Source organism: Tupaia chinensis, unplaced genomic scaffold (genome assembly GCF_000334495.1).
Source record: "Tupaia chinensis unplaced genomic scaffold, TupChi_1.0 Scaffold000682_1, whole genome shotgun sequence".
Classification (NCBI taxonomy): Eukaryota; Metazoa; Chordata; class Mammalia; order Scandentia; family Tupaiidae; genus Tupaia; species Tupaia belangeri.
In genome coordinates, this window is record NW_006160205.1 from 1,599,913 (window position 1) to 1,622,780 (window position 22,868).

The window sequence follows — 22,868 nt, forward strand, 5'->3', positions numbered from 1 at the left end:
TGTGTCCGGTGTGATTTTGAACTGCGGGATTGACCATGTGGGATCTAGTGCCTTAGCTGCCAATCTACCTGCTGGCCATCAGGGTGTATTTTGACAACTTCTTTTACTGTTACTACTTTTGTGCTAGAGGGTGTATGTTCCTGTGAGAGAGAGAGGGAGAGAGGGAGAGAGGGAAGGAGAGGGAGGAGAAAGCACCCCCTGACTGCTCTGTCCACAGCAGTGAGTGGCTAGGGCCTGGGAGAATGATTCTCAGAGGGAATTCACCAGCTAAGAGTGAAGGCAAGTAGGCCGAGGCAAAAGAAGGGCCCAGCCTTTCTGTTTCCTTGCTAAACCATCAAGCGCAGACAGAATATTTTCTTGTGTAACATGGAAATAAATGAAGCATCTGAGGAATGGTCTCTTCTGCCTGGGGACCTTAAAGGTTCTTGCTAACAGCAGACATAAGTAGCATTCTGATCTTTTGTAGTACAAGAGCGCCTGTCTCCACGTCACACCAACACATGGGTGAAAGGTGAAAAACGGAGCATGGTATTCAGACACCGAGTCTTTTTAGTTCATTCTGAGAATGAGCAGACTCATTTTTACAGTTTTTTTTTTTTTTTAAAAAGAATTGTTTTATTTAAATTTATTTTATTTATTTTAATTTGACCAGAGAGGGACAGAGAGAGTGAAAGAGAGAGGGAGAAAGTGAAAAAGCAAGCCATCAGGCCCAAGACTTGAACTGCAGTCAGCCATGTGGGAGTCCAGCGTCCTCCTCCACCACACCACCTGCCGGCCCCTAAGAAGGTTTTTTCAGTCCAGGCATAATGAATACCTTTTACCATTGAGAGCACTGAGACTGTAAAAACACAGGACTCGTGAAGCAGACTGATAGAAAGGACTGTGTTGGGGGGCCACCAGGTGGCATGGAGGTTAAGGGTGCTGGACTCCCACATGGCCGACTGTGGTTCGAGTCCTGGACCCGACAGTTTGCTTTCTCGCTTTCTCTCTCTGGTCAAATTTAAATAAAATAAAATAATTTCTTAAAAGAAATAAAAAAGGACTGTGTTGGGGACAACAGAGAGAAATGAAATGAAGAAAGCAACTCAAAGGCTCTTGGAGCCATGCACAAGAACACTGATGTGCTTGAATGTGCTAACATTTAGAGGTGACAAGAAAGAGTCAATCCCTCTTTTTTTTTTTTTTTTCCCAGTAAAGTTGATTGCTTCCATGAGAGAGAGAGAGACAGATACAGAGGCACACATAGAGAAAGACGGGTACCCCCTAACAGGGTTTCCATACCGCAGCCACCCCCAGTTTCAGCCATCCCTGGATCATGGTCACACATGTAACTGGTGTGTAGAGGGAGACCTCAGAATGTGAGCCTGGGGCCTTCCCATGTGGGCCCAGCATTGCAGTATGACAGAGCCACCATCCAGCCCCTAAAGAGTTAATCCTGATAAGCGAGTGCCTCTACCTTCTGGGAGGGTGACCTAATGAGTTCCCCTTAGCCTAGGTTCAACTCTGGCCCCTCGTCTGGCATACGGACAATTAGGTTGCATTTCTTTTCACTGATGGATCCATTTTTTTAATGAATTGAGTAAAGAATACCCAGTGGTTCCTTTTGTATGAGGAAAGCAAGATAAATATTAGCCTGGAAAGGTCATTTTGGTTTCCAGTATGTGGGAGTTCATTATGATGGGCCCTGATAAATTACACGGTGCAGTTCTTTCTGATAGCAGAAGGTTACATCGTGCCCTTGGGTGGACACCAGGACAAACATACTTAATAAAGTTAGAGGAAGTGGGAGATGCACATTTTCAAGTCTTTTTCTTCCAAGCAACTCTTATTTATACCGTTACTCAAAGCCATTTCCTGTCGTTGGACTAATCACCCAAGACCCACCCTTTTTCAGCGGTAGCCCCGAAAAGGTGGGTTGTCACGTTTACCACCTGGAGTGTCCTCTCATCAAACTTGTGGAGCTCTCTTTAGGTCATTTATAGAAGAGAAAATCTCAGTTGTGTTTGGTGATGGATTTAAAATGGGTTCCATGGAATTCTAAAGTATTTAGACTGCTTTTCAAAAGTCGTTTTTATATTATATTGCAACTTCAATATTTATTAGCGCTTGTCATTATTTTTCTCTGATCTCCACCACTAGGTGGGATATTTAACTTAGCAACGTTCAAAATGATAGAGTTTATGTTTGACTTTTTTTTCTTAAGATTCTTTTGATTTGGAATCGCGTCAGTCTTTTAAAGGATGCTGGCAGTAAGTAGGGAAGTCCTTGTAGGTCTGTGCGTTGAAGAACAGCGTTGCGTGTTAGCTGTGGTATTCACGAGTATGCTTTCTTTTTCTTGCTATAATGAATTACATTGGAAAGCTTTCTTATTTTTTTTAGATTTTTGCCATAGTGTGCACGCACTCACTGGAAAGTGACGAAAAGGAACAGAGAGAAGGAAAGTGATAAATCACCATGCCTCCTTTCCCCCTCCCCCCTGAGGGGGTGACCTTGCTTCTGTCTCTTCTCCTCTTGGCATTTTAAGCACACATGCACACGCACTTAGGCATAGCTATCAAGCCACCGGGTCCGGGACTCAAACCGGAGTTGGCCCTATGGGATCCAACGTCTTAACCACTGCACCACCTGCTGGCCTAGAAAGACTTTTTATTTCTGTCTCTACCAACATTTTTTCCCAAAGCAAATTTATTGGTTGCTTAGCATCATCTTGCAGTTCATATCACGGGAATCTAGAAATCTGGATCTTCCCGTGGGTGTTTCTTCTGCTCTGGGAGTTTGGGCAGACTGCATAACTTTTGGGGGCCAAATCTTCTCCAGTTTCTGTTGACATCCAATGGTCTATGAGATGGGAGAGTGAAATAGTGCATCTTGGGGTTTACTGCCAAATTTTGAATACCTTTGCTGCTGAGAGAATATCCATTTTAAACTATTGGGTTGTCAGGAAAGTTGTGACTCATTATTGCATAGAAAAACAGAAGGAAAGTGATAAATCACCATGCCTCCTTTCCCCCTCCCCCCTGAGGGGGTGACCTTGCTTCTGTCTCTTCTCCTCTTGGCATTTTAAGCACACATGCACACGCACTTAGGCATAGCTATCAAGCCACCGGGTCCGGGACTCAAACCGGAGTTGGCCCTATGGGATCCAACGTCTTAACCACTGCACCACCTGCTGGCCTAGAAAGACTTTTTATTTCTGTCTCTACCAACATTTTTTCCCAAAGCAAATTTATTGGTTGCTTAGCATCATCTTGCAGTTCATATCATGGGAATCTAGGAATCTGGATCTTCCCGTGGGCGTTTCTTCTGCTCTGGGAGTTTGGGCAGACTGCATAACTTTTGGGGGCCAAATCTTCTCCAGTTTCTGTTGACATCCAATGGTCTATGAGATGGGAGAGTGAAATAGTGCATCTTGGGGTTTACTGCCAAATTTTGAATACCTTTGCTGCTGAGAGAATATCCATTTTAAACTATTGGGTTGTCAGGAAAGTTGTGACTCATTATTGCATAGAAAAACAGAAAAACATGTCATGACTTTCCTGATGATCTAATATAATGTGTTAACTAATATGAGGCTGGCTGGTGGCTGTAGAATTCTGTATTCCCTTCCACCTCCATATTAGACTATAAATATGGGTATGTTCGGCTGTCCATCACTTGTCTGAAACTGCACGTGTCATGGTAAAAACCACTATTTTGCTACTGGAAATCTGTTTCATTTTAACATTAAAATGCTAATTAATTCATTTTCTCCCCCTTCTGCTTTTTTAAAATAGGTCTTCTCAGCTAAAATAATTTTTTTTGGAACGGCAGACATGGTTGGTCCTTGCTACAAATGGGAATTTGGAGTCACTCTGAAACATATCCCAGAATAATTGTGTTGACTGGAACCACATCTTATGAAGTCTCCAAGGTAAAATGATTTTAACACACACCAAGAGGTGATGTCTTAACACAGTACTGAGAATTTAGCAAAACCAAGTGTCCAAGAATTGATGATCCCTCGTAGAAGCTTCTTAGAGATGGGGTGGGAGAGTCAGGCAAGCCACCCAGAAGACGTGGAGGCAGCCCAGAAATAGCAATGACAAGAAGATGCCATCTTTCCTGGGCTGGTGGGACAGAGGAAGCAGTGTGGGCCGAGCCTGAGGGAAGGCACCTTCAGTGGCAGCTAGAAACATAGTGGGCCCTTCTGGGAGGAACTGGAGCCATGGAGGAGAAATGACCTCTTCATAGATCCTATCCAGCACCAAGACAACGGGGAGACAGACCCCTGCCTTTCTCTTTCCTTCCCTCCTTCCTTGTTGCCTCCTCTTTGCTGGACCCAGCCAGGAGCCAGCTGACTAGGAGCCTGGGAAACTGCAGCCACAATTTTCACCCTCCACCCCTTTAGTACAGGGGAAGAGGATGGGATGGATCTGAGGGCAAAACAGGCCAGGCTCACAAGAATCTAGCCCCCAGTGCAGTGTTTTTAATCATCTTTTTAGATGTGCAGTGTTTTTGCACATCTAAAAAGATATTCTTTTGATCTCTTACGGTGATAATAGACACCACAGAGTGTAAGAGCCTAATATCCCAAGTGCCCTGACTTTTGCTCAAAAAGTTAATTAAAAAAAATGAGCAAACAAAAAAATTAATCAAGTTGTGTTTAATTCCCCATAATGGTAAAAAGGGCAGAAAAATTAGGGAGCCAGGGATAACGTGTGCTTGATACTTCGCTTTGATTTATTTTTCTGTTTTTGTTTTGGAATAGGATGTGCCACCACTTAGAGCAGCTGTTTACCTGTGCTGGTCCATGTTCCCTACCGGACTTGGGCATCAGTCTAATAAACTATGCGTCTAGACCCCCAGACCAGAGGGCCTCGATAAACAAAGCTCTAGGCCCCCGGTGCAAAATTTCCATGGATTCTTCCAGATGCTTGAACCACGTACATCGGTGGTTTGAGTGTGTAGCTGTTAAATCTCATGTTATGAAATAGACCATAAACCCCCTTCTCTATTAGGGCAACTTGAGCTACACCTTGGGGATTCGTGACTCCTCGCCGAGGCTGGTGCTAACACGGTGATAACTCTTACTTACAAATGATGTTTGATGAAGATTGAGTTACTGCTTTGTGCAAATAGGGATTGACAGGCCTTCAGTTTTCTTGGGGTAAAGAAGTCTAGTGCCAAGATCTCCCCTGCCTTTCCCCATATTCCTGGGCCAGTGTTGCCCAGAAGCCTCACCTCGCTCACCCCTCTCAGACGCGAACCCTGCTTTCTCCCCAGGATGAGAGTCTCTGCTAAGTCCCTGTTGCTGTCTCACTGGCTCCTTCTGGCCTACTTGCTGATGGTGTGCTGTAAGCTGATGTCCGCGTCCAGCCAGCACCTCCGGGGACACGCAGGTAAGCCCTTTAAGCTCATGACGCACTGCTGAGATCAATTACTAAAGCCCTTTGAAACGTCAGAGTCTGCATTTTAGACACAGGTTACTGACAAGAGCATCTGAAGGTGTAAATAATCAGAGGAAGCAGGAAGCACTGCTGCGTAGCCCCGTGTAAGGGTTTGGTGCTTAAAGAGTGTTGCTCTGGACTTCTTTCTAAGCTGTTCTCCAGGCCTTCGTCTTTTCTATTTTGTAGTGCTTTTTCTCAGAGAACCCCAGGAAAGCAGCAGTACTTTGTGTATGTGTGTTAATGGACACGTGCAGCTTTCTTAGAAGGTCGAATGTCCTTATTGAAAAACTTAGATTAACACGGGGCTTCGGTGAAGGGAACTTTCAGATCATTTACGATCTTGATGAGATGTGTAGAGAAAAATGATGCTGAATGATTAATAAAAAGTAGAGAAAAGAAAACCCTTTAGGTTGCATGGAACCTAAGTGGAATGTGTCTAAAGTTTTAGAGGCAGTCATTCTTATAATTTCTAGTGCGACCCATGTTTGTAAGTTGCTTATTTATTGCTTTTTGGTGTGTGTGTGTGTGTGTGTGTGTGTGTGTGTGTGTTTAGAAAGGCCCTGATGGGCACAATCTTGCTGACTCAGCCTTTTTAGTAGCTGGGATGGTAGGTGGGTGCCACTCTACCCAGTTTTTTGTTTTGTTTCGTTTCCCTCCAAGAATTAATTAATTAATTATTTTAAATTTGATGAGGGAGAGAGATGGAAAGTGAGAAAGCAAGCTGCCAGGTCTGAGACTCAAATCGCCATCAGCCATGTGGGAGTCCAGCGCCTTAACCACCTCCCCACCTGCTGGCCCCCTGTGCCCAGCTCTTAAGGGTGAGCTGGGAATTGAACTCGGGGCTCCCATGTGGCCTCAGCCTGCCAAGCAGCAGTATTCAGTGTGTACTCTCATAGTATTGCTTATTTTTACAGCAGAGATTAAAACCATTAGCTAAAAAACTATATATATCTCCCCCTTTTTTACTATGTCTACATTTAAAGTGACACAGAATGGAAATTCCCTGGGGAATTATATTTTCCTGAATAATTCGTATTTGTTGGTAGATTCATTGCCAATAATTCATTTTCTGTCTAACTGGGGTAATTTGAGGTGGGGGTGCCAGACATGTTTTGACTTAGGGTCCAAGTTTCCATCTTTCCCCAACTCATATATGGGTCAGCATTGCAAGTTCTCCCAAAGATCTCGCATGTGGGAAGTTTATGAGCTGTCCTTACCCACAGATACGCAACCCGTCATGCTTTCTAGTCTGGTAGTCTGGCTATTTTAAGGCTAGCTTTAATTTTAGACTCAAGATCACATTTTAAATTTCTCCCAACTCAATTTTCCCGCCGAAAGCGATAGTTGGAAGAAGATGGGAAGAACAATGATTGAAGTTTTAGTGACTCAGCATAAAATCAATACCGTTTGGCTGCTGTAAAATGCCCACAGCTAGTTGGTTATTGTGCTTCGTATCTTTTGATGAGTTTGTTCAGGAGGGGAAAGTGTCTGGAGTTGTTAATCTTATCTGTTTATTACACATCTCTCTTCTTGAGTGGAGGTTGAGAGTTACGATAGTCAACAGGCAAACCATTTCAGTGGGGCTGGTTATCAATAGTGGAGCCTCACATTTCTAGGATCGAGGCTTCAAGGATCGTGTTGAACAGTGATTAAAGGGACCAGCAGATGGCGTAATGGCTATGTCGCTGGACTCCCATGTAGTCAATTACGGTTCAAGTCCCAGACCCGGTGGCTTAAACTCATGCCGGATGCGTGTGCGTGTGTGCCCAAGATCCCGAGAGGAGAATGGAGGAGAAGGGATTTCGGTGTGGCCATCCCCCTTGGGGGGTGATTTCTCACTTTCTATCTCTCTGTCTTTCTGGCAAGCGTATGTGCCCTATAGCAAAAAACTTCTCCAAAAAAAAAAGAGAGAAAAGTGATTAAAACTTGAAGGATACAGAGGACATGTTGAACTTCCCATTTTTTAATCTGTGTGGCAACCCTTACTTTATACTATACCCCTCAGCATTTGAGCTGGATAGACCTGTATGGGTATGTCTGAATGAAGATCGAATTGGATGCCTGAGAAAAAGGATAGTGTCATCCATATAAGCAAAGGCTCTAGAGCAACAGGGATGGTCGTGGGCCTGAGCAACGCCTTGGCAAATCTTGCTAAATAAATGAAAATACCATCTTGAAGTTTCTAGATGAAATTTAGATTTATTCTAGATTCTTAGCATATGTTTGCTGGCTTTTCAAAAAATTGACTTATTTAGTTTTAGGTTTTGCTGTAGGGCGTGTGCACATAATAGAGAGACAGAGAGGGAAATTGAGAAATCATCCTCCAAGGTGGGATGGCCATGCCACAGTCCCTTTTTCATTCTTCTCTCAGGATTTTGGGCATGCATGCATATGTGCCCAGGGTGACATTTAAGCTGCCAGGTCTGGGACTTGAACCATTGTCAGCCAAGTAGGAGTCCAGTGCCTTAACTACCATGCTACCTGTTGGCCCCAATCACTTTTTTTAAAGGACTTATTTACTTAATTTTAATTATTATTATTATTATTGTTATTATTATTTTGACCAGAGAGAAACAGAGAAAGGAAAAATGAGAAAGCAAGCCACCAGGTTCAGGACACAAACCACAGTCAGCCATGTGGGATTTTTTTTTTTTTTTTTTGCCAGAAGGCGCATGTAGTTGGGGAGAGAGAGAGTGAGAAAGAGAGAAAGCACTTCCCAAGAGGGCATGGTCATGCTACAATCGCTTTCTCTCCATTTCTCCATTCTACCAGGACCTTGGGCACAGATGCACATATTCCTGGTATGTTCCTCAAGCCACTGGGGCCAGGACTCAAACCACCATTGTCCAAATGGGATCTGCCTTCCTATGCACAGCACTTAACCTCTGTGCTACAGGGCTGGCCCTGTCCTCTGGTTTTCCATTTCTTTTTGTCTGTGGGAGATTCCTCCTGCTTTCATCTTGGAATTTAAGTCCCTCTCCTCCTCCATCTTAACAACCACCAGAGGAATCAGAGCTAACCAACTCCTTCCCACAAGGACCCTGTTCTCTAGGTGAGGCTGCCTGTTGCTTGAAGAAAAGGAAAGTCTGTCCTCTTAAGTTTTTGTTGACTGCCCTTCTGGGGACAAACAAAAGTGACATATTCCAGTATGTATGTACACACACCTATCACTCTCCCGTATTTTGTAAATGTACCTCTTCCACTCCAATTTAACAATGCAGTTTAGAGATCCTTTCAAGGAGTTCTTGCGCGTCCCTGTCAGTCTGTTTAACACCATCGAGTCATCTATTGTGTTGATGTGCCATAAATCATTTGGTTATTACCAATTTGGGTACAGTTTGCTGCTTATCAGACTTGTACAAGTACCTATGTCCTGACTTGGGGTGAATTCCTGCTAGTGAAATTCCTGAGTTAAAGTACACGTAAACTTGATAGAATAGGTTAATACTGTGACAGAGACCAAAAATGTGTAATGGTTCTAACAAAAGATTCATGTTTTGTTCATGAGTATTAGGTAGATAAATATGTTACCTGGATGCTTCTCTACTGTAGTCTTTTTTTTTTTTTTTTGAGAGGTTTTTGCTATAGGGCACATGTACTCGCCAGAAAGAGAGACAGAGAGACAGAAAATGAGAAATAATCCCCCCAGTCGGAGATGGCCATGCCACAGTCCCTTCTCCTCCATTCTCCTCTTGGGATCTTGGGCATGCACACACATATGCCCGATGTGAGTTTAAGCCACCCGGTCTGGGACTCGAACTGCAGTCGACTACGTGGGAGTCCAGTGACATAGCCATTATGCCAACTGCTGGTCCCTCTCCTGTAGCTTTTTAAGAACTCAGGATAGATGGATTTTCAATCAAAAGGAAATGTAAGTCACAACAATTCAGGAGCAGTTTCTGTTACTTTATTGGCAAAAATCTACTCTTTTTAACCTTTGGCTTCCAGGGTTGACCTGGAGGGAAAATCAGCATAGAGAGGTAGACCTGACAGGTGTTAACAGGCCTAGGTAGTGGCAGCATTACTTGAACTCTCCTGCCATTGGCTAAATCTTAGTCTCATGGCCTTACCTAACTGCAAGGGAGGCTGGGAAAGGTACCTCTGGCTTTGGGCACACGAAGAAGTGGGACACATGAATTAAGATGGGCAGTCTGCAGCTCTGACACATTTTAAGAGTGCCCGTGTGACCAGCAGATGGCGGAATGATAACATTGCTGGATTCTCACGTCATCCACCACTGTTCAAGTTTCAGACCTGGCAACTTAAAACTCACACTGTGTGTATGTGTGTGAGTGCCCAAGATCCCAGGAGGAGAAGGGATTGTGGTGTGGCCATCCCCCCGGAGGGTGATTTCTCGGTTTCTGTCTCTCTAGTGAGTGCAAGTACCCTATAACAAAAAGTCACTCTTAAAAAAAAAAAAAAGAGTGCCCAAATACCTTTCAAAACTTTTAGATTTATTTATACTTCTGCAAACAGCAGTGGGATGATAATGCCTATTTTTCTTTCTTTAAAAATTTTTTTTTCAAAGAAGTATTTAATTTTATTTATTTATTATTATTCTTCAGTTTGGCCAGAGACAGAGAGAGTGCGAGAGAGAGAGCATGAGAGAGAGAGAGCGCATACGCAAGCCACCAGGTCCAGAACTCGAACCATGGCCAGCCATGTGGGAGTCCAGCACCTAAACCACCACACCACCTACTAGTCCCGATAATACCTAGTTTTCTATGTAATCATCACCTCTGGGTACTATAAGTTTAAGATTTTGTCAATAAAATAACAAGAACTGCTGTTGGATTGTTTTGACTTGCATTTCCTTTTGACTAAAAACTCTCATGTGTGTATAAACTATTTGCTTTATCTTTCTGTTGGTTTTATCGGTTGCTTTCTTGCCTTTGTGAAATCTCTTCATAGACTGAGGACAGTGGGCCATTCCTTCCTCATGCCTCCCTACTCCTCCTCCCACCATGCTCATTCCATGCTGCCTGTTTTCTCTGAAGCCTTCGGGAGGAGGAACTCCTGTGATCCCTGTGAGGCCTGTGGGGTCTTCTCCCCAGTGTAGCACTCAGCTGATGGAGGGCTCATGAGTCGGAGCCAGTTGGGGGACTGGACAGTGAACAGCAGTGAAGTGTGATGCTTCCCCACATGAGAGGGTTCCGGACTTACCTCTGGAGACCATCCTTCCCCCGGCCCCTGAGCATGCCAGGCACACGCATGCTCATGACCTTGGGCTGGCTGAGGCTGGGATAGATTGTGATGTCAAAACTCTGTTAGGGGGACCAGCAGATGGCATAACAGTTACATCACTGGACTCTCATATAGTTGACCGTGGTTCAAGTCCTGGACCCAGTGGCTTAAAACTCATTCCAGGTGCATGTATGTGCTTGCCCAAAGTCCTGAGAGGTGACTGGAAGAGGAAGGACTGTGGCATGGCCATCTACCCTGGGAGGTGATTTTCTGCCTTTTGTCTCTGTCTCTCTGGGTGAGTGCACAAGCTCTATAGCAGAAATCCCGCTCTCTCTCTCAAAAATAAATAAATAAATAAACCCTCTGTTAGGGGTGTTTTTTTCTCTCTGTCTCTCTCTCATGGAGGAGAAAAAGGGAGATAAATTTATTAGATGAAAAGCAGATGAAAAACACTGAGAGGCTGAGAATGTCTAGTTTGGTTTTAATTAAACCCTAGGTGTATCTGCACATCTGACAGAAGAGCAGATGTGGGGAGCTCACTACAGAAGCCAGTGTCTGAGTCCAGACGGATCCTGACACTGTCCCAGGGGCGTTGTGGCCATTGCTCGCCAATTACAGGAACTGCGCCACTAGGAAACCCTAGTAAGAGGCGTGTTGGATGCTTTTAATGGCTTGGATTAGGAGAGCAGCTTGTCGGTTGCTGTGTATAAACAAGGAGATGTTTTACAGTCTCATCTGTTCCCACTTGTGTGAAATAGAGACAGAGGGGCCTAAAGTGGAAATCTATTACCAATTTTGGGAGACTAAGGGGTTAGGCGTAAATCAAAGATTTAATTTTAAAGTGCCAAAACAACAACAAAACAATACAACAAAAACAAAACCTACCAAAAAAACCCACTGAATTTTTCTAAGATGAGTGATGGGAATCTTTGTTCAAGGCACAGAGCATTCATAAACTTCTACAAGTGTTGAGAAGTAGCATTCTTAAGTAGAAAACACAAAGGACCATTTTTGTTGTTTTAAAAATTCTATTTGCCAAAAATAGTATGTTTAATTGACAAAAGAATGAAAAGCTATTTGCCGATGATAATGCATGTAGTAATGTCTTTGTTTTGACTGATATGCATGGTATTCATGCTGGAAAAAGCAATGTCGTATATTTTAAAGATATACGTGATTAAATATAAATTAAAATAAAAGTTAAAGAATTCTATTTGTCATAATGATTGGGCAGGAGACCACATGCAGGACTTCTGTAGCCTCCAGTCATAGAAAAAGTGAAGGCAATTGCTAGATTCATTTCTTTTAAAAGGAAGCCAGGATTGTGGCCAGCAGGCAGTGTGATTAGGGCGTTGGACTCTCAGATGGCTGATTGTGGCTTAAGTCCTAGACCTGGAGGCTTGTTTTTCATTCTCTCTCTCTCTCTCTCTCTCTGTCCTTCTCTGGTCAAACTTAAAAATAAAATAAATAAAGTTAAATAAAATAATTCTAAAAGAAAAATGGAAGCTAAGGTTAGCACTATTATTTCTTCAACTAGGAATTTGTCTTTGTTCTTTTTTTATTTTTTTTTGCCGATAAGCTTTGCAAGCATGACTTGTTCTTCCCCACAAGAGGGCAGCAAACATAGCACAATGGAGAGCTGCTAGCTGGAGTTTCTGAAACTCAAAAAGTTCTGTGGAATTAATTCGATAAAGATGTTTTTAGCAGTTTTATCTTGTGTAGACATGATGAAGTTGACACAAGGCACTATATTTACCCCTGGGGTAAAGTTTTAAAGTTCTCTTTATAGATAGAACCTTAGTTACTTTTCTGATGAGGATGAGAGAGTTGGGAACTAGGGTGCTACTGATTTATACTTTTTTTTTTAGGTTTTGTCATAGGTCATGTGCACTTGCCAGAGAGAGAGAGAGTAAGAGGGAAAGTGAGAAATCACCCCCTGGGAAGATGGCCATGCTGCAATCCCTTCTCCTCCTTTCTCCTCCTGGGATTTTGGGCATACGCACACACGTGCCTGGTGTGATTTCTAAGCCGCCAGGTCCAGGACTCGAATTATGGTTGGCCACGTGGGAGTCCAGTGCCTTAGCCACCACACTGCCTGCTGGACCTATACATTCTTCTGAGTAGCTGTGTTTCTCCAGAGAGCTTTATGTATAACTTGGGCTGGGGATATACGTGATTAAATATAAATTAAAATAAAAGTTAAAGAATTCTATTTGTCATAATGATTGGGCAGGAGACCACATGCAGGACTTCTGTAGCCTCCAGTCATAGAAAAAGTGAAGGCAATTGCTAGATTCATTTCTTTTAAAAGGAAGCCAGGATTGTGGCCAGCAGGCAGTGTGATTAGGGCGTTGGACTCTCAGATGGCTGATTGTGGCTTAAGTCCTAGACCTGGAGGCTTGTTTTTCATTCTCTCTCTCTCTCTCTCTCTCTGTCCTTCTCTGGTCAAACTTAAAAATAAAATAAATAAAGTTAAATAAAATAATTCTAAAAGAAAAATGGAAGCTAAGGTTAGCACTATTATTTCTTCAACTAGGAATTTGTCTTTGTTCTATTTTTATTTTTTTTTGCCGGTAAGCTTTGCAAGCATGACTTGTTCTTCCCCACAAGAGGGCAGCAAACATAGCACAATGGAGAGCTGCTAGCTGGAGTTTCTGAAACTCAAAAAGTTCTGTGGAATTAATTCGATAAAGATGTTTTTAGCAGTTTTATCTTGTGTAGACATGATGAAGTTGACACAAGGCACTATATTTACCCCTGGGGTAAAGTTTTAAAGTTCTCTTTATAGATAGAACCTTAGTTACTTTTCTGATGAGGATGAGAGAGTTGGGAACTAGGGTGCTACTGATTTATACTTTTTTTTTTAGGTTTTGTCATAGGTCATGTGCACTTGCCAGAGAGAGAGAGAGTAAGAGGGAAAGTGAGAAATCACCCCCTGGGAAGATGGCCATGCTGCAATCCCTTCTCCTCCTTTCTCCTCCTGGGATTTTGGGCATACGCACACACGTGCCTGGTGTGATTTCTAAGCCGCCAGGTCCAGGACTCGAATTATGGTTGGCCACGTGGGAGTCCAGTGCCTTAGCCACCACACTGCCTGCTGGACCTATACATTCTTCTGAGTAGCTGTGTTTCTCCAGAGAGCTTTATGTATAACTTGGGCTGGGGTGTTTCAGTCTCCCAAATGCTTTGGCACCTGGTGACGACTATCTGATATAGTTGGGTAAGGTATAAAGGCTCTGAAAAACTGGAGCACACTCGTAAAGGAGGGGTCAGAGGTAATTCAGTGCTGGGGAGCCAGGAGTCTGATAGAAATCCTGGTTCTACCACATTCTGGCTGTGTGACCGCATCTAGGCTCCCTAACCTGTTGGACTCATTCCATTGTCTGTAATAATGCAATGACATTGAGCCTACCTGATGTGGGGTTACTGGATGACTAAGAAAAGCTGGTGAAGGATTAGCGCATAGTAAATACTCCATAATAGTAGCTATTTTCAAATGTAGAGGTAACCAGAATGAGGGATCTGGAAAGGTTCACGTTCAAGCAATGGCCGAAACTCAGGTATGTGTAGGGAGATATGATTAATGCACATAGGGTCTGAAGCTTTATTGTGTACAAGGGAAAAAGTCTTATTTCTCTTTATTTCAAATTGCTGACTAGAATAAAGAGAATTGCCTTAGAAAGACTGGGGTTTCAGCTCAATCTTTTTAAATTTTTTAAAAAATTATTGGGACTAGCAGTTAGTGTAATAGCTATGTCGCTGAACTTCCATGTAGTCAACTGTGGTTCGAATCCCGGACCTAGTGGCTTAAACTCACGCTGGGCACGTGTGCATGCGTGCCCAAGATCCTGAGAGGAGAATGGAGGAGAAGGGATTGTGGCGTGGCCATCTCCCCTGGGGGGCTATTTCTTGCTTTTTTATCTCTTTGTTTCTCTCTGTCTTTCTGGTGAGCCTATGTGCCCTATAGCAAAAACCTCTCCAAAAAATTTTTTTTAAAAAATTATTTTATTTTACTTTATTTTTTAATTTGACCAGAGAGGGACACAGAGAGAGAGAGAGAGAGAGAGAGTGTATATGTGTGTGTGTGTGTATGTGTGTGAGAGAGAGAGAGGGAGAGAGAGAGGGAGGGAGGAAGGAAGGAAGGAAGGAAGGAAGGAAGGGAGGAAGGGAGGAAGGGAGGGAGGGAGGGAGGGAGAAAGCAAGCCATCAGATCTGGAGCTCAAACCATGGTTGGCCATGTGCGCCTAACGTCTCGGCGTCCTGCCCGCCCTTGAGCGCAATATTAAGAAAGAAGGAAGTGAGGGAGGGAGAGCAGGGCTTCAACAAGCTGGGGACAGTGATCTGGGAGTGCCGAGGATCCTTTTCCTTGCTGGGTTTGAGCTAAGGCTGATGTAGAGGGGATGCCTCATGATCAGGAGTTGGGTAGCTGTCAGGAATTGTGAATGGTCTGAGACTCTGACTACTGCAAGGTAACACGCAGCCGATCATTGTCTCAGGGATGTCCCAGCAGACCCGCGACACGTGGGTCAGAGACAAAGCATTTTGTTACTCAAATGTATGGTGAAAAAAGCAGCGTGTGCTTCAGGTTTGCTGCAGTCCTCCCGTACTCGGGCAAGTTATGACACCCATTTCAGACTCAGCCTCTTCTGTAAAATGGGGAGAATAAACATATAATCCGCATAGAATTGTCACCAGGAGTCAATTGTTCATGTCCAGAAAGAGTGGAGAGTGAATGTTAGTGGGTGCCTGGTTCCCGTTCCGGAAGGAACTCAGTAGACGTCACTTTATAGTGACCTGCCTTCTCCTTTTGAGTGTGTTCCGTCTCACAGGGGTTCTACACTGTTTACACGTATGGAAATGAGGTTTTCTGCTTTCTCTGTTATGCATGATCACACAAAATATGTATATTGTGATTGTGTGTTCTGGTGCCTTGTGCTATTTTTAGCTTAGAGTAATTTCTTAAAAGAGGAGTTGTTACATCCTAGTTTGAATCCATGCTTAGCCATTCTGTGCTGGCAGAAATGTATGCGAATCCAGCCGATATTTTTGACTGGACCACTTCAGCCCTAACTTTCCATAAGAAATGATTCTTTGAAAGATAATAACCAAGTGGGGAACATAGCCTTTCTTAAAATGTTTTAAAGGATATCTTCTTTTTTTTTTTAACCTATAGATTTGAGACTGGCTTGTTCATTAAAGATTTATTTAAGTCATATGAACTTGAAAGCATCTGAATAGATTTTTATGAATGTTCTTATTTGTCTGTAAGCCAAATTGAATACTATTTCTTAGGGACCTTATCATGTAGATACAGCATGTTACATATAACATGTATGAACATACATAAACACGTAAGAGAGATGTTTAAGTAATTTATGGAAAACGTTCAAGATGGTGGAGACCATGCATGAACCTCCATTGTTGTACCAAAATACATTCACATTTTAATTTTACGTTCTCTTTTTAAAGTGAGAGAGAGAGAGGGAGAGAGAGAGGGAGGGAGGAAGGAAGGAAGGAAGGAAGGAAGGAAGGGAGGAAGGGAGGAAGGGAGGGAGGGAGGGAGGGAGAAAGCAAGCCATCAGATCTGGAGCTCAAACCATGGTTGGCCATGTGCGAGGCCAGCAGACTTAACCACTATGCCACCTGCCGGCCCTTCAGCTCAATATTAAGAAAGAAGGAAGTGAGGGAGGGAGAGCAGGGCTTCAACAAGCTGGGGGCAGTGATCTGGGAGTGCCGAGGATCCTTTTCCTTGCTGGGTTTGAGCTAAGGCTGATGTAGAGGGGATGCCTCATGATCAGGAGTTGGGTAGCTGTCAGGAATTGTGAATGGTCTGAGACTCTGACTACTGCAAGGTAACACGCAGCCGATCATTGTCTCAGGGATGTCCCAGCAGACCCGCGACACGTGGGTCAGAGACAAAGCATTTTGTTACTCAAATGTATGGTGAAAAAAGCAGCGTGTGCTTCAGGTTTGCTGCAGTCCTCCCGTACTCGGGCAAGTTATGACACCCATTTCAGACTCAGCCTCTTCTGTAAAATGGGGAGAATAAACATATAATCCGCATAGAATTGTCACCAGGAGTCAATTGTTCATGTCCAGAAAGAGTGGAGAGTGAATGTTAGTGGGTGCCTGGTTCCCGTTCCGGAAGGAACTCAGTAGACGTCACTTTATAGTGACCTGCCTTCTCCTTTTGAGTGTGTTCCGTCTCACAGGGGTTCTACACTGTTTACACGTATGGAAATGAGGTTTTCTGCTTTCTCTGTTATGCATGATCACACAAAATATGTATATTGTGATTGTGTGTTCTGGTGCCTTGTGCTATTTTTAGCTTAGAGTAATTTCTTAAAAGAGGAGTTGTTACATCCTAGTTTGAATCCATGCTTAGCCATTCTGTGCTGGCAGAAATGTATGCGAATCCAGCCGATATTTTTGACTGGACCACTTCAGCCCTAACTTTCCATAAGAAATGATTCTTTGAAAGATAATAACCAAGTGGGGAACATAGCCTTTCTTAAAATGTTTTAAAGGATATCTTCTTTTTTTTTTTAACCTATAGATTTGAGACTGGCTTGTTCATTAAAGATTTATTTAAGTCATATGAACTTGAAAGCATCTGAATAGATTTTTATGAATGTTCTTATTTGTCTGTAAGCCAAATTGAATACTATTTCTTAGGGACCTTATCATGTAGATACAGCATGTTACATATAACATGTATGAACATACATAAACACGTAAGAGAGATGTTTAAGTAATTTATGGAAAACGTTCAAGATGGTGGAGACCATGCATGAACCTCCATTGTTGTACCAAAATACATTCACATTTTAATTTTACGTTCTCTTTTTAAAATTTTGTTTTCTTAAAGTATTGAATCACTTACAGAGTACATGATTTTTCCTAGCATGAACACGTTGCAGATTAGTTTAGTCCAAGACATTCCATACACATGATCATCAACAGATACATTTTTGTCTGTTGAATGTTCTTTCTTCTGATCCCCCTTAGCCCCCCACTCCCCACTCCCTACCCCCTGAGAGCATAACATTCATTACAATTTTTGGTAAGGGTTAAACAAGATGTGTTGTTTGTGAAAATGTTAAAACGCACGCTGCTGCTTTTTCCTTCACAGGCGAAAATGAATTGTATTTACACAGATTGGCTTGAAAGAATGATTTGCCTGCATTGCCTAAGTTCTGTCACTAGAGGGTAGTCAAGGCTTAGGATCGCTAAACAGAGCTGCCTAGGGACTTTGCAGTGTACTGTAGCCACGTTAGAAAAGTAAAAAGAAACAGGTGAGTAATTTTACTAATATGTTTTATTCAACCCAATATATTCAAATTACTATCATTGCAACGTGCCCTGGCCACATTTCAAGTGCTCAGAAGCCACATGCAGCCAGAGCTTACTGTAATAAATGGCAGAAGGTAATGAATTGGGTCTTAATGGTACTTCCTTGAAGATGAAAATTATGAGTTGTTTTTACTTTCATGGGTCAGTTGTAGGGCACATTGTCTTATCTCCCTTTGTCTTAATTTCTTTTATGCTTTATTTAGTTCCGTGTTTTCTAAATGGCTACTAAATTTAGGAAAAGTGCCAGGTAGATGGGGTTTATAACCTCAAGTCGTAAAGAGTGGGGAAGACGGTTCCATTTCCTGGTGAACAGCCTATGTGAGATCATTCTCTGCCAGGGTGTATTTTTAGGGAGAAGGAAGTGGCAAAATGATTTAAAATATCAATAGAATGTGTGTGTATGTGAGAAGGGGCATTAGCTGTTTAGTAAGCCAGACTCACACAAGGTGCATGTGCGTGTGTGCTCCAAGTCCTAAGAGAAGAATGGAGGAAAAGGGATTGTGACATGGCCATTCCTCCTGAGGAGTGAATTTTTGCTTTCTGTCTGTCTGTTTCTCTGGCAAGTGCACACACCCTATAGCAAAAAATCTCTCTCTAAAAAAAAAAACCAGAAAAAGAAAGGAGTGGGGTTGATTCTTTCTCTTGTCAAGCTACGTTTGAGCCCAAAAAATGATGGAGCCAACATGTGGTGCAGAAGTTGAGGTGACTGAATCTCACAAGGCCAACTTTGAGATTTGAATCCTGGACTCAGTTGCTTGAAAAACACGCCAGGCAGGTGTCAGTGTGTATGTGCCCAAAACCCCAAGAGGAAAATGGAGGAGAAGGAATTGCGACATGACCCTCGCCCCTGGGGGGACTTCTCACATTCACTCTCTCTTTGTGTCTCTGTCTCTCTCCAGTAAGTACACATGCCCTATAGCAAAACTAAAAAAAAAGAGAAGATGACCCTCCATTTATTCTTATCATGCCACCATCAGGCCAAGGAGAGGTACATTGCCCCAACCAAGATGACTTCCATCCCCACCTCTGCAGAGGACTGTGAAAGTACTGATTCTGCAGCCACAGGGCCGTTTCTTGATGCTAAAAGCCTCTGTCGTGACGGAATACATGACCTCCCTTGGATCCCACATTAATTTCTCCAGTGCCATCTTGATGGGCTCATCGTAATCACGGCATTTAATCAGGGAAAGGAACAGATTCTGTGAGTGTCAATATTCAGCTTCTTCTCGGCTGCAAGTTCAAGTCCCCGTGCCATCCACAAGGTCAGCTTTGCACAATATCTGACAGATGCTGCTGCTTTACACCCTGTTTCCTGGGAAGCCAGCGTTGTCTCACTGACAAGAGTGAAGAGTTTCGGCTCCGTAAATGAGCCTGTGAGCCATCCTTTCTGGCGGAGTGGCTGTTCTCCCTCCTCCCCGTGAGTCTTTGAGGCAGAATGGGCAACAGCCTTTGAAGAGTCTCTGGGTAGTTAGGAAAAAGATTTTCCGTACCCTTGAGAAGAAAGTTCCTCTTTATTCTTTCAAGCTGTGCACTTAAACCCATCCAAACAAAGCGTACAATTTGGGGTTTTAAAACCATGGGTCAATACCTCATCTGTATGTCAGTGCTATACAAGGAAATCAGGGTGTTTTGTTCCATGGAAGGGAAGTAAAAATCACTGGTCAAAAAAACCTGAGAGAGTAAAGATGGGGGAGCAAGACAAATGAGGCTTTGTGTTTTCTTTCTTTCTTTTTAGAATAATTTTATTTAACTTGATTTATTATTATTATTATTATTATTTAATTTGGCCAGAATGAGAGACAGAGGGAGGGAGAGTGAAAAAGCAAGCCACTAGGTCTGGGACTTGAACCACAGTCAGCAACGTGCAAGTCCAGCACCCTCAACCACCACACCTCCTGTCGGCCCCAAGGTTTTGTGTTTTCTTAGTTGTTTCTTGGGTGTTTTTTTTTTTTTTAATTACTTTGGCCCTTAAGTTGGGCTAGAAATATTATTGAAGGGCACTAGAAAACTTATTTAGAGGCCCATAGGTGGTGCAAGGGTTAAGATAGCTGGATCCCACATGGCTGATTCCGTGGTTCAAGTCCCTGACTTGGCAGTTTCAAAATCATGCCAGGCATGTCTGTGTGTGCATGCCCGAAATCCTGAGAGGAGAACGGAGACGGGGTTGTGGTGTGGCTATCCCCTCTTAGGGGGTGATTTCTCATTTCCCCCTTCTCTCTCTTTCTCTGTCAGTCATATGTGACCGATGGCAAAAATAACAACAATCCCCTCCCCAAACAAAACAAAGCAAAATAAAAACACTCATTTAGAAGGATGAATAGACTGGGGGAAGGCTATGTTCGTAATAGTTAAAGACGGTTTAACTCTTAACAATGCACCATCCATGTGTATGTTTCATGGAGTGTCTGAACTCAGGGAAGAACTAAGACCAAGTTACTCACCGCTAGGAGGGCCTGCAGGTGGTAGGTATCTCCAGCTAGGCTCTGTTGTACTCTTTCTTGTCTATTGTAGAGTGAGTAATGGGATCCTGGAACCAAAGAGGGAACAATGGAGACATTTGTTTTTCTGGTTGCCTGGATGTATCTGTCTGTCCGTGTCTGTCTTCTGCAGAAGAAACAAACATAATGTTGCTGAATATCTCTGGGTGGGGCACAAAGTTATTAGTCTTTCCTACTTTATGTTGAACTGATTTTGAATTTTTTAAAAGAATTATTTAATTTTATTTATCCATTAATTTTTTTATCTGATCAGATACACACACACACACACACACACACACACACACACACACAGAGAGAGAGAGAGAGAGAGAGAGGGAGGGAGAGAGAAGGTAAGAAAGCCACCAGGTCTGGGTCTCAAGCTGTGGTCAGCCATGCGGGAGTGTCCAGCACCTTAACCACCATGCCACCTGCGGGTCCCTTGAATTCATTTTCTAATGAGCCTGATAAGTGACTTTTAAGCGTGTGACATGTCGGAACCTGGTCTTTTCTGTAAAGCCACTGAAGCCTGAACTTAACCCTATTAAGTTAGAATTTGTGATGATCCTGAAATGATAGGGCTGACATTTTCCCTTGTGCTGTCTATTTAAAAAGATGTGCTAAGCATACAAATACTTTTAATGTAGTTATCTGGGAGTTGCTTATGTTATCTTAAAAAATTGTCAGGCAGTGGATGGTGTGATGGTTAAGATGGCTGGATTCCACATAGCCAACTGTGTGGGTCAAGTCTCAGGTTCAGGAAACATCCTGGGCACGTGCGCCTGCATGCCCGAAACCCTGAAAGGAGGGAGGAGGGGAGGGGAGGGGATTGTAGTACGACTATGTTCCATGGGAGAGGTTTCTCTTTCTCTCTCTGGCAAGTACACCTGCTCTCTAGCAAATTAAAAAAAATAATAATTTAACATTTTGGGGGAAGCATTTATTTAATATGAAGTTGAAATGCTTGTGTCTTTGCTTTACAGAATCCTAACTTAGACATTACTTTGCCCAAGGTCACACCGTCTTTCCTGAGAATGAGTGTAAGAGTATCCCCCATCGCAAAATGTTTTTTGTAATTCATGTAAAGGTCCAGGCAGAATGACAAGACCTTAAGGCCATTATTTTAATATATTAAGTTTTATTTTTTAAATTGCCAGGGGTGTGTATGCTGCCAGAGAGAGACAGAGAAAGAGAGAAAAGGAGAAAGCACCCCTCCATGGGGCATAGTCACGCCACAATCCCTTCTCTGTTTCTCCATCCCGTCAGGGTTTTGGGCATGCTCACACATGCTCCTGGAGTGCTCTTCAAGCTGCTAAGGCCAGGTTTGGACCCAAGGTCAGCCATGTGGGAGCTGGTTCTCTTAACCTCTAGCCTATGGGACTGGCCCAATGTATATATTTTTAATAAGGTTATTAAAGTCTGACATATGACAAACTCACATGTTGAAAAGTATACAGTTTGATAAGCTTTGACACACACACACACACACATATATATATATATATATATATATATACACATACCATGATGTAACAAATTGCCAGCAGTGTGGCCCGTGGTAGTGTTAATAGTCCTGAGATGGTTTCAGTTAGAGGCAGCTCACTGACTCCCCTCTGTCCCCAGACCCCTGGCAGTGACCTTGGTCATGCTGCTGCTGGCTCAGGGGTGGCGTGGGGGCCAGATAGTGGGACAGCGGTAAGACACGATGCTCTGTGAGGCCTCCCACGTGGGAAGTGCCTGGCTCACGGCTGGAGGTCTTCCTGAGTGTGCCATGCGCGTGCTTTTGCCCATGATCTGGGGCAGGCTGAGAAGTAGGCGTGGGGCTGGATGGGAGCTTCAAGACTCCATTGGGCACTGTTTCTCTCCTCTCTGTCTCTCTGACACATAGAAGAAGAAAGAAAGAAATATATTTTAAAAAATTGGTGGCAGAGGTGGCGGGGTTGTTGATGGGTGGCGTATGTCACTGTCAGAAATGCATTTGTAGTTTGGGTCGTCTTTCAGGGGTGGAGTTGGAGTATCCCTCTGTGACCATCCTATATCATGGGCTGGCCTGGAAGATTTCAGGAACATACCAACAAAGTAGCTTAATTAGGATAAAAACAAACAAACAAACTAGTATGAAGGCCATGGTGTGGCTCACATGCCACTAAATGCCTGTTTGCACTAACAGTCGAGTGTTTACACACATAAACACACAGCTATATACGCACACAGGCATAGGCAGTATGTACAAGTAGTCCAGGTTTTGTTTTATTTGGAAAAGTTTTTCCTATAGAGTGAATGCATTTGCCAGAGAAAGAGAGAAAGTGAGATCACCCCCCGGCTATATCACAATGGCCACGTCATAATCCTTTGTGCTCCATTCTCCTCTTGGTATTTTGGGCACACATGCACATGTGCCTAGCCTGATTTTCAAGCAGCAGGTCTG

General features: G+C 43.2%; 1 protein-coding gene across 3 annotated transcripts in view; it reads left to right on the forward strand.

Moving 5' to 3' along the window:
• Positions 1-22,868, forward strand: part of TAFA4 (TAFA chemokine like family member 4) — a 191,713-nt gene that overhangs the window by 46,655 nt on the left and 122,190 nt on the right. For all 3 annotated transcript variants that reach the window (XM_006160357.3, XM_006160358.3, XM_027776555.1), the window contains exons 2-3: positions 3,774-3,910; positions 5,263-5,378. In XM_006160357.3, coding sequence (XP_006160419.1) covers positions 3,897-3,910; positions 5,263-5,378 — 130 coding nt within the window. In that variant the 5' untranslated portion in view covers positions 3,774-3,896. The remainder of the gene's footprint in view (positions 1-3,773; positions 3,911-5,262; positions 5,379-22,868) is intronic.